The sequence below is a fragment of the Thamnophis sirtalis genome, unplaced genomic scaffold (genome assembly GCF_051295495.1).
Source record: "Thamnophis sirtalis isolate CommonGarterSnake01/CBP01778 unplaced genomic scaffold, rThaSir2_p1.2 scaffold_10, whole genome shotgun sequence".
In the NCBI taxonomy this organism is placed as follows: Eukaryota; Metazoa; Chordata; class Lepidosauria; order Squamata; family Natricidae; genus Thamnophis; species Thamnophis sirtalis.
The window spans coordinates 40,179,809-40,192,273 of NW_028261390.1; the positions used below are offsets into that span (position 1 = coordinate 40,179,809).

Below are 12,465 nucleotides of genomic sequence, written 5' to 3' on the forward strand. Positions count from 1 at the left end.
CCCCCCCCAGGTAATCTGAATTAGGACAACTACCATAAGTAATTGACAGGGTATTTTTTGCTGTTAATTTTTTTCCATTTTGTTTTTGCACATAAACGTAGATAGGTAGGTCAACAAATAAATACATTGTGGTTTTTACCTTAAAAGTTGGAACAGAAAGCTGCTCAAAATATGAGGAACTTTCTTCACTAGTTGGAGTGTCAAGATCTAATGGTCTATGTAAAGATGATTTGGAGGTCCTTTTATTTGTTGGATGTTTTATTGACCAGTTAATCACTTGGTACTGAGTGAGGTAGCTTTGGTAGCAGTTCATTAAAGGCTGCTGGGAAGTGATTTGTTCATTCTCAGGAGCCTTCTCAGTTTCTATGATATATATATGTTCAACCAGATCATCCTCTCCTCCCAAAGCAGAGACAAATGAAGCTTGAGAGGGATGCATTTTTATTGGCAGAGTTTTTGTATCTTGACTAGTTTCTCCTTGAAAGGTAGCAGTAAGTGGTCCTTCTACACTGTGATACATTGATCCCCTCCCATAATCAATTTGTTTGGCTTGTTTTCTCTTCTTTTTCCTTCCGGGATAGGTTCCAGGGCCTTCATCACTACTGATGGGTTCAAAGTCCTCAGCAGCCGAGAAGTAGGCTTCACTATCAGCCATTGACATGCTGGAGTCCATAGAACGATACTGATGAAATGAATTTGAGTCTGCAGAAGGTGTATAAGGAAAAGAACCAAAACTTCTTCTTTGCTTTGGAGAATCTAAGACATTTTCATCACTACGGGAAACATCACTGCTGAACTGTACTCCGACTGGAACAGGCTGCTTATCACCATAGAAAGCTGCAGTAAGACTTTTGGTGCTTCCAAGTCGACCAGAACATACTGATTCTTGCCGTTTCAAAGGAGATCTAAGAGGAGATTGTCCAACGGGCTTTTCTTGTAGATTAGGAGATACTGGGCTATTTGCTGATCCTTCTGCTATATTACTAGAGGGAAAAATTATACACAGTGATGCAAACTGCACAGTATTCAATATCAATAACATTTATTCAGGGTTGACATAGAAACTGTGATATTAGATTTCCTTTCAACACAACCAAAAAGCAAAGGTTTTCACAATTACTTTAATCCCTTTGCATTATTGGATATTGGATAACAACTGATACTGCACACTGAGAAACTCAAAAGGAAACATGCATGATAGAAACATTAATATATATGACTTTCCAAATGTTGGCAGAATCCCACTTCTATTAGCCTTAGCCACCATGGTCAGTGATTAGAAATGCAGTTAAATAACCTCGAAAAAGTCATTGGCTCCCCATATTTTCTCTAGAAGTAAGTAACATGATTCCCTACTTTGTTTTTAAATTCTCCCAAATCCCAAACAGCAAGATTTAACAATACAGGGTTTACTCAAATAAAGCAAACAACAAATACTTGACAAAAAGATATAAACATGATAATTCCATAGTGGAACAAGATGTTATTGAGAAGTAAATGCTCACCTTCCATGGGCCTCTTCTTTTTTTGAACCTGTCAAGAGCCCCTTTTGTCCTAAGTGGTCTTCCATGGCAGAAGAAGGGCTTTCCCTATCACCTGCAAGCAAGGGAAGTGCAGCACTAGAACTACTATTCTCTTCTGAAGACGATGAAGAACTATGAGATCGCAGAGGTACTTGTAAATTTAATTGCTGGGATTTTCTTCCAGATTCTGTACCTACAATTCGGCATTCCCATTCTTTTGTCTTTATACCATTTGCCTTACCTAAAAACAATTACATAGTTTCTGCTAAATTTATGAATATTAAAGATACCAATATTTTTTCTTGTTTTTTTTAAAATAAATGAATAAATAAATACATACTAAAAAGTGTGACAGCCATTAGAAAACCAGCCTGGTTTTTTAAGTGGAATATTTTTAATCATCAATTTTCCTAATCTAATCACACATTTTAAACAGTATGCATTTGTGTGAGCAAATGTTTGCATTCGGTATCACTTTTTGTGCAATACTTTTGTTAAAGGCATGATTTCTTTAACTTGAATACGTATATTCAAAATATGCTAATGTTTAATTAATGGTAGACTTTTACATGATTACAGATAGAGACAGACAGACAGACAGATAGATAGATACAAATCTTTTACCATCTGGAATTTTTGGAAGTTCTTTAGTAATAATCCATTCTCCAGGTTGCAGTAAAGACTGCCCATAAAACATATCTGATTCTGCACTTGCATTTGAAAAAGCAGAGCTACTTGATGGTGTCAATTCTTCAAACTTGAAGAAGTCTAATCCTGATCCAGGGCCACCAAAAAACCGACAGCCACCAAGACAACCACATTTGTTCTTGCTTCTTTTATTCTTTATATTATCATCTGGCCATAAAAACCACAGTCTAGTAGGAAAAGAAAGAGCTCATTGAAATACACAAAGTGAAAGTATTATTATAAGTGATTTTTATAATAACCATTATTAATGATTACATTATCTATAAAATGCATCCACTCAGATTTCTCACCAATGCATAAACCTATATGAAGCAGGACTGGAGTTGTTTTAAAAATACAGGTTGTCCTCACTTAACAATCACAATTGGGCCTGGTATTTTAATCATCAAGTAATTGTAGTTGTTAAGCAGGTCACCATTTGACCTGACTCGATTTTATAACCATTGTTACAACCGTCTTAAAATGAGTCATTGTCATTGTTAAGTGAACTATGGGTCATTAAGCAAATCCAGTCTATCCAATGGGTGTTTTTTTTCTGATGGAAAATGGCAAAAACTGTCGCAAGTCATGGAGTCACATGACCATGGGATGTTGCAACTAGAATACCAGCTGGTTGCAAAGCACCCAAAATTCAAGGTTCTAAGTAATTTATTTTTAGAGTTTTATAAATTCGAATGATCTTCCAGCGATTGGTCATTAAGAAAAAACTCTCTGTACCTCATTTAAAACAACTATTTTACAAATAACTGATTCAAGCTAACAAGTCTTTTCTATCTCATTCTGACCATAACTCTGCATGCTTCAGAAAATACATGGAACCTGGCTCAGATACTGAAATGGAAGTTGGCTATTTCAAAAATCAAACACAGTTCATTAATAAGCTTCTACATTATGTACTCTACATACATAAGCTTGTATAGGATGTGAGGAGATTTCCTATTCTCTTTGCTGCACAATTTTTTGCTATGGTGAAACAAAGGTGAGAAGACTGTTACAACAGTGATTTCTATTCATTTAACAATAGCAACAACCCAAATCTTCCAAAACAAATTTACTCAGTTTTTGGAAAATAAATATTGGAGATACAACATTCGGGAGTTCATGGCTTCCATGACAGCTATGGACCTAACTCACCCATAATGGGGGACACACGCTCGACCTGATTTTTGTCTCTGGGCAGTGGATGAATGATCTAGATTTAGGGGATATTTCTATCCAACCCTTGTCATGGTTGGATCATTTCCTCATCAGGCTTGACTTCCATATTGCTACCCCTCACCGCAGGGAGGCGGAACCAACTACAGGGTTCCGCCCCAGGCGCCTGATGGACCCTGAAAGGTTCCTGATGGAGCTTGGGACTTTTCCTGAATCCCTTGCTCACAACTCGACCGAAGCCATAGTGGAAGCCTGGGATAGGGCAGCCACTGGGGCTTTGGATCGTGTTGTGCCTTTGCAGCCTCTGACCCGGTGTCGTTCCCGGGTAGCTTCCTGGTTTACCGAGGAGCTCCGGGAGATGAAACGCCGGAAAAGACACCTAGAGAGTGGTTGGAGGGCCAGCCGGTCCGAATCTGATCAAACACTAATAAGAATTCATATTAAATCCTACTTAGTGGCGATAAAAGCGGCAAAACGGCAACATTTTTCCACTCTTATCGCATCCGCAGATAACTGCCCAGCCGCCCTGTTTAGGGTGACCCGCTCCTTACTTAACCAAGGAACTGGGAAAGACCCCTTGCAGGGTAGGGCTGAAGAATTTGTTCAGTATCTGCAGGATAAAATCACTCAGATCTGGACAGGCTTTGACTCTGACTGGGTAGATTTGGGTGAGTTGACGGGGATGAATCTTGTGGAGACCATCTGGGATGAGTTTGATCCTGTGACCCCCGAGGGCATGGACAGGATTATGGGGAGACTCAGTGCTGCCACTTGTGTGCTGGACCCGTGTCCCTCTTGGTTAGTCTCGGCTTCCCGGGAGGTAACACGAGGCTGGCTCCAGGCGATTACCAACACTTCGTTGAGAGAGGGGTTCTTTCCCACTGCCTTGAAGGAGGTGGTGGTGAGGCCCCTCCTTAAGAAGCCTTCCCTGGACCCAGCTTCTTTAGCCAACGATCGTCCAGTCTCCAACTTTTGCTTTTTAGCGAAGGTTGTCGAGAGTGCGGTAGCACGTCAGCTTCCCCAGTACCTGGATGAAGCTGTCTACCTGGATCCATTTCAGTCAGGTTTCAGGCCCGGATACAGCACGGAGACGGCATTGGTCATGTTGGTCGATGATCTCTGGCGGGCCCGGGACAGGGGCTGCTCCTCTGTCCTGGCCCTATTAGACCTCTCAGCGGCTTTCGGTACCATCAACCATGGTATCCTACTGTGACGACTCGGGGGGTTGGGAGTGGAGGGCACCGTTTTATGGTGGTTCTCCTCCTACCTGTCGGATCGATCGCAGTTTGTGTTGACTGGAGGGCAGGGATCGACCCCGAGGCGTGTCACTTGTAGGGTGCCCCAGGAGTCAGTTCTCTCACCCCTCCTGTTCAACATATATATGAAACCTCTGGGTGAGATCATCCGCGGTTTTAGGGTACGGTATCATCAATATGCTGATGATACTCAACTTTTCATCTCTACCCCAAACCACCCAAATGACGCCCTTGACGTGATGTCCCGATGCCTGGAGGCTCTGCGGATCTGGATGGGGAGGAACAGGCTCAAGCTCAATCCCTCCAAGACAGTGGCTGTGGTTTCCGTCATCCCGATTTGTGCATCTTGTTCCATCTTTGATGATAGGGAGAGAAATTTTAGCCCCCTCAGAGAGGGCCCACAATCTGGGTGTCCTCCTGGATACGCGGCTTAGTTTAGAAGAACACCTGACGGCCGTGACCAGGGGGGCATTTTACCAGGTTCGCCTGGTACGTCAGTTGCACCCCTTCCTGGATCGGGATGCTCTGTGCTCAGTCACTCATGCCCTTGTCCTTTCTTGCCTGGACTACTGTAATGCTCTCCACATGGGACTGCCCTTAAAGAACACCCGGAGGCTTCAACTGGTGCAGAATGTGGCTGCGCGGGTTATCATGGGGGCACGTAGGTGCTCCCATGTTGCACCCCTTTTAGGCGGCCTGCACTGGTTGCTGGTTGTCTTCCGGGTGCGATTCAAGGTACTAATTATGACCTTTAAAGCGCTCCATGGCTTAGGCCCAAGATACCTGCGAGACCACCTACTGCCACCAGTAGCCTCCCATCGTCCAGTGCGATCCCACAGAGTTGGCCTCCTCAGGGTGCCGTTGGCCAGACAGTGTTGGCTAGCGACCCCCAGGGGGAGAGCCTTCTCTGTGGGAGCGCCTTCCCTCTGGAATGAGCTGCCCCCGGAGCTTCGTATAATCCCCAACCTCCGGGGGCCCCTAAAAAGTTGGCTTTTCCAGCAAGCCAGCCTGGCCTGAACAAAACAAAATAAATTATTGATTATTGTTAATTTTAATCAAATTTCTTTTTAAAATGTTATTGTTAATCTTAATTGGGTTTGTTTTTTGTATATTCTATTTAAATCTTTTTAAACTTTTGTAATATGTGTTTTTTTAATGTTGTACGCCGCCCTGAGTCCTTGGGAGAAGGGCGGCATATAAATCCAATAAACCTAAACCTAAATATATTTTATTTCCCAGAAATAGATTTAAAAGGTGTGATTATATTATAAAGCAGTTTTCAACTTCAGAAAATATCAGATCTTTATCATTAGATTGTAATGAAATTATATTAAAACATTGCTAATAACAAATATTTTAAAAAGAAATTCATACACATAGATACATACCGATGTATACATGCATAATAATAACAAAAATTCTGGAATCTGTTTTCTGCATCAAACATTTATAAAACTTTACATTTTTGAAGAATCTATCATGAATGTTTTCATTAATGTTTTTTCATTAACAGATCTTTTTACTAACCTATTTTTTTACTTGTTCTTCTTACCTCTTTGTTCTGTTATCATGAATTTCCAAAAAATGTCTCTGTGCTTCATGCTTTGAATAGCGGTCTGCTGCTAAAGCAACATCAGCAGTGATAAGGCCAAAATTGATGGATCCTGCTTCTAGCCAATATGCCCTCCGTAGTATCGCAGGTTGAAGACTAATTCGGCAATTATTCCCTTGTTCAATATACTGTCGTATTTGGAAGTCTTGAATGGCAGCACTTATACCTTCACCAACTGACTGATTGTGGAGATTGCAACTAGCGATGCGCACAACACCCACCTAAATATCAAATTCAAGTAAAAGATCAGGAAAAATCCTAGAAGAGTACCAACTCGAATTACTATAGGATATTTACTCCCTAGTAATAAAAACATGGCGATTCTAAATTTATTATTTACAAGTACAAATTGTAATAAAATTGTTAATATTAAAATGGCAATTCAAACGGTAAATAGGCTTCACACCTATGAAATCATACTTAGCTAATAAATCAAACTATATGTTTCTGCAATAAGTGTGAGTTTATACCTGTGTAATTCACAACTTAATGTTTGTCAAATTAGACATAAATATTAATAACTATGCTTATTAAAAACAATTTTATAGCTTATGCCAAAGATAGCCAAAAATAGTTCTATAATAATGTCGACACATGAAATTAACATTCAATATAAAGAAAAGATATGCTATAGAAATCTCTTTAAAATCATGCTGAATTTTTTTAAAAAATTTTTTAAAACATTGACTTTTTATATTTTTATTTTCTGGCAAAGAATATCAGAAATTGTGATTGCAGAGGGCAGAATTATAAGATCTGTCATAAGCAGCATTAGTTCAGCCCATCTTAACTTTGAATTGTGGCTGAATGAATGATTGTAATCTGAGGATTAGCTGTATACAAAAATGAAGATGTGAAGTAAGACAAGTTACTACCTTTATATTTGTAGCACAACCATGCTCAACAACGTGTACATCTGCACCATCTACTGCCAGGCGGATCATAGTATATTTTAATTCATCAGATGTTAGACAAGGGCCAGAAATGCAACTCATCTAAAGGGTTTTTTTGTGGGGGGAGGGGGGAGATAGTAGTAAATGTTATCCTTGGCATGTATTCATTTTATTTTAAATAAAGGCAAAGTGATACATTAAGGCAATTGAAGCTGAAAGCACATTGTTCTTCTACAGTCATATAATTATACCGATAGTAAATGTATATTTCCATATTGTTTAAGTAAAATAAATACTTTACTGGTCTGGTCAAATATTAAGCCTGTAGAAGGCACCAACTCGAAATGTCCAGCACCACTGCATGAAGCTTCTGCAAATATGCCCCAGTCTGACAATAGTACTTTTTTTTTTAGCCAGGAAAATAAAAATACTACTTCTTCTTTAAAACAAATGCTACAAATCAATATCCTCCCTTTTAAATTTAAACACTACATCTCCTTTCTCACCATTGTAGCCATTTAACAAACCCTTAGAAGCCATCTTTGTGTTTAAAAATAGGCCACAATTCTCTCAGCTCCATTTGTTTAATGATTATTTTCTTTTTTTCCTCCAACCTCAGCTAATCTTTCAAAACAATCAGCAGTGCAAAGAAGAATTAGGAACACTGGGAAGGACCCAAAAAGATAAATTTGTTAGAGAAAAATGAATTGGAGAACACTTTTAAAAGAGTATAAATCCATAAAGATTTGATAAATGATACAAGACAAATCTGTTTGCTGACATATGTTTTTTTTAAAGAGTAAAGGAAAATAAATTCATTGCAGCAATGAAAAAAGATATAGGAGCATATTAAATATTTCTTTAAAATAAAGAAGGAGAGATATCTTTGCAAAGGAGACAGGAAATATGTTGCTGTTTATTGTCAGCATTTTAAGCTTTAAAATTCAATAGTGAAAACAATTTTTTAAAAATATAACTTTAATCATATGTAATTAATATTTAAAGTATAATTAAAATTTCAACTGTGATATATTATTAAACCAGAAGGCATATAGATAAAATAAAATAAAATGATAAAATAAAATAAAATAAAATTGTCCCGTGTCATAAGTTTAAATAGAATTTTATTTATAAAAGAACTTTTTATAATTGGAAGATATGCTTCTATAACAAATGGAATGAAAAAGCAGAATACCTTGCTAATTGCATATTTATAAGGCATATCCTCATTAAACCACTGTTCAGAAATCCAGATTATATAGTTTACAAGAAGACGTTACCTTAGCTTCACAAAAACGACGATCAATTCCATGTTGACATATGACGACAGATTTTGGTCTTTCCAGTTGAAACTCACGACATGCCACATGAAACACAAAAGTTTGTCCCCATTGAAACAGATATGCAATCTGAAAATAAATAAGGACTATTGACTACACATAAATCAAATATATTCAGAGAAATATGGATCTTTGAAAATATTTACAGTTCTTGGTTTTTTCAACAAATTCTAAACTAAACTAAATTCTATATTTAATAACGAATACAGTAGCTATATTTTGACAGCAAAAGGGAGGTACTTTGGAAATTAGCAACAAAGCAACTTCCACTAATTTGCAAAAATATAAAGGAAACTTGATGAATAAGACATTATATGAAGCTAGCATTTCACAAGATGGAAATTGTAAAAGATAACCTCTTAAAAGAATGGATCACACATGAACACGAGAAAGGATGTGAAATCACCTTGAAACCAAATAAAAAGCATTACATGGAATGCTAATGAGAAATATGAAAAGGATGCTTCACAGAAGGATGAAGTGAGAGACTATGGATGAGAATAAAAAACACACAGAAGAGAATGAATGCTCCAAAAATGTGGATGGATGGGAAAATGAATTTTCCTTTAACTTTTCTTTATACTTTATATACAACGAAAAACATAGAACCTAGTAAAAAAGAAAAGGGATAGTTCATTAAACGCAGGTATTTTGATGGAAATAAAAATATTGTTATGGAAAGGAGTTAAAAGGCAAAGCAAGGTTAACTACAGAATACTAAATGGAACTAAAACTAAAAAGTAGCTGTTTCTTTCTAAAATTGCACAGCTTCTCTCCTTTGTTTAGGTTGCTAAAAAGTTCTTCATGTTCTCAGGCCCATTCTGAGGCATCTTCTTCCTTGGAATTCAAACATCACATGGGCTTTGCAATAATTAACAAAAATGTTAGAATTTACTGAACATGTTTTTATACCCTTAAAAAGTATCCAGAATGTGCAAATTTCTCATGGAATAAGAGTTGAAATGGGAGCTGAATAATCAAGGCTAATAATACTTTAAACATGTATATTATATTTTACTAATTATTTCAGATTTAAATAGATTCACTTTCAGAAAAATAGTTGCATCTTTTATCCAATTTAGACCAAGCAAGTCCTACCAAGACCCTGACCTTGATGTTATTTGAAGGAGTTGATTCTGAATTCTGAAAATATTGATAAGTATTACAAGATTCTAATATTCACAAATGCATGATTCTAATTTCTTTCCTATTGAACTCCTTTGATTTGTAAAGGAAACCAAAAAGAATTTATTCTAATTAATTGTTTTTCTATTTCCATCCTTTAATACATAAAACATATATGCTAAAATAGCAATGTATACATTTTAATCTGAAACTTAGTTACAAACCTGTGGAACCGTAACTTTGGCTGTCAGGCTCCCAGTCTGAATATCAATTAACCAGGCATATTCTAAAGTATCACTATCCACAGGCAAACCTTCTGCTGAGAACATAGCATGGGCACGTAGCTGCAGACCTGAAAGGCTTACATGACCCTCTCGAAGTACTTCATCCACAGTAGGTCTCTGTTAAGAAAGCAAGTTAAGAATATTAGTGCTATATAACTAGTAAACCCTAATGCTTTTGTCAGCTTTATATTATGTTAAAAAAATTAAATTCAGGGAACTACCTTTGGGTGTATATGTATAAGACAAATAATAAATGTAACTAAAACAGGTAAATAATTTGAATTCAATGATATTATTCCACAGAAAAATCATATTGCTCATACTATCACAACATACAAACTAATCTGTTCTTGACGGTGGGAAGATTTTCTAGAACAGGTGTTAAACTTGAGTCATTACGGCGTCGTCACCTGACATATTGGGACTTTCCCCCCCCCTTTGCTAAACCGGGTGGGGGCAGGGCCACATAATGCATCCAGCCCGCTGGCCACGAGTTTGACACCTCTGTTCTAGAACAACAATGATTGGTTACAAGGGAACATCGGAAGAAAAATCATTCAAATTGGAATAACTGTAATTGGCTCACAGTGATAAATAAAGCACTTTAGAACAAGATGAAGAAAAGGTAATACTTATGTTCACTTTTCCTAGTGATTTAACTAGCTTGGAAAGTATTTTAAGTAATATTACCTGATAACTGTCATTCAAGAATATATTCAATGGTGATAATACAAGTTGCAGCATAGTTTCCTTATATCCCTTTTTCATCTCAAAACATAATCTTTCCAGAAAAGCAGTAGGACATTCTGGGACATCACTGCTGCAATGCTAAATACAGAATGATAAAATTATAAATAACCATTTAATTAAATGTCAATAATTCTCAAATTGTTAATTATGAAAATATGCAAAATATTCTTTAAAAAGGCAAAAACACTGGAAGATAAGAGTTTTTTCAAAGAGTAACATCGCTTAAAGTAAATAATTCTTCTGAAACTATTAAAGTTAAGAATCATTCCTTATTTCATATTGTATTGCTAAGTGCTCATGAAAAATTCTCTTGAACTGTTCTTACCCAGGGAAACAACAGTTTTGAAATTGGAGAAGAACCAAGAAAACATCCTTTCTATGCATTACCTCAAGAATAAGGGCCTAGTTAATCTCAGTCTAACTAGTACCACTGTACAACTACTGTTACCCAACTTCCATTATAATGAGAATAAAACTACATATCAGAAGATCAGAACACAGCTTTTGCCTGGAGTTCATTTTCTGTTGTGCCCCCCCCCCCCCACCCAAGAGGCCAGCAGAACTGGCAGCAGATTTGGACAGTGAGGAGGTTGGGAAGGAACATGGGTCAGTCCTGGAGTCTGGAAAAGGCTCTGAGGAGGGCTCTGCATCACAGGCAGAGATGGGGTCAGCTGACATTTATTAGCTGCCTTCAGAGTCAGACATCAGTGCGGCAGACAAACAGCTGGAGTCTGTTCCCAGTGTGTGCATGCGCAGAGTTGCCAGATGAAGGGAACAGCTAAGGAGCAAGGGCCAACTTTAGAGTAAGGCCACAGTGGACGATAAATAGTCCCTCCCACAGGGAATAAAAGATGAGTGAAAGGGGAATGGAGTTTGCAGGAGACAATTAGTTCACTTAGTTAGTTTGTTACTTTCAGGGGCTCCTTGCCAAGTTTTGAAGATATCAGCCTGGCAGCTCTCCAAGCCAAATAAGGCCTGTGACTGTATATTCACCCTTGAAAGACTTTGCTGGATGTGAATGAGAGAAATTCACAGTAACTTTAATAAAAAAGGATTTTTTGTCAGGACGAGGAGTCTGCTTCTTGGTTTGGGAAAGCCTAGGTCAGAACATTTTACTTTTGCCTCAAGAATGCATGGAAAGAGACAAAGAAATGAGCAGAACTAGGACAAAAAATAAATTTGATTTCATTTTAATTTAATTTTAGGTTAAATACCAATGTATTTTAAATTAAGTTTAAAATAGTAATCTACCATTTCATTCCATCATAATAAAAATTATAATGTAACAAAATTACTGGAAAGACTGTGTACCCAAAGATACTTCTGTATCAGAGGGATTGTTTTCAGCACTTCTAAAACCAATTGTATTAGAAAGGAACCAACAATGATAATGAATTGTATATTAATGATGAGAGATGAGATACGTATATATACTTATATAACTTTCATACAATATATGAAAGAGGCATTCAAGTAAATTGAACGAAACAGTCCAAAACTTCATTATATAGACAGCAAGAATGACAGCTAAATATGACATTCCATAAATAAATTTTATTTAAAAAGCAATCCCCACACCAAATTGAGAACTTCCTTATTTTTATCAATATGCTTTTCATTTAGAAGTTGTTACATTTCAAACCAACGTATATCTTCTATATGAAGTGCCCCTGTGATGGTATGTGAAAGCAGGCTTTCAAACATCCACATTTTGATCATGTGAGTATATTAATGATTATAACTTTTAGGACCTGGTGTAACTACCAGGTTAAGAAATGTCATTAAGCAAGGACTATTAGTAATGTGTTTTTAAGGATCA

General features: G+C 37.2%; 1 protein-coding gene across 11 annotated transcripts in view; it reads right to left on the bottom strand.

Annotated features, from left to right (window-relative positions):
* The window catches only part of BLTP1 (bridge-like lipid transfer protein family member 1), a 199,643-nt gene that overhangs the window by 125,237 nt on the left and 61,941 nt on the right, over nucleotides 1-12,465 (bottom strand). For all 11 annotated transcript variants that reach the window (XM_087724418.1, XM_087724419.1, XM_087724425.1 and 8 more), the window contains exons 21-28: nucleotides 10,587-10,724; nucleotides 9,837-10,013; nucleotides 8,428-8,556; nucleotides 7,130-7,249; nucleotides 6,195-6,475; nucleotides 2,148-2,398; nucleotides 1,506-1,764; nucleotides 140-983 (exon numbers count right to left, since the gene is read on the bottom strand). In XM_087724418.1, the coding sequence (XP_087580544.1) occupies nucleotides 140-983; nucleotides 1,506-1,764; nucleotides 2,148-2,398; nucleotides 6,195-6,475; nucleotides 7,130-7,249; nucleotides 8,428-8,556; nucleotides 9,837-10,013; nucleotides 10,587-10,724 (2,199 nt within the window). The remainder of the gene's footprint in view (nucleotides 1-139; nucleotides 984-1,505; nucleotides 1,765-2,147; nucleotides 2,399-6,194; nucleotides 6,476-7,129; nucleotides 7,250-8,427; nucleotides 8,557-9,836; nucleotides 10,014-10,586; nucleotides 10,725-12,465) is intronic.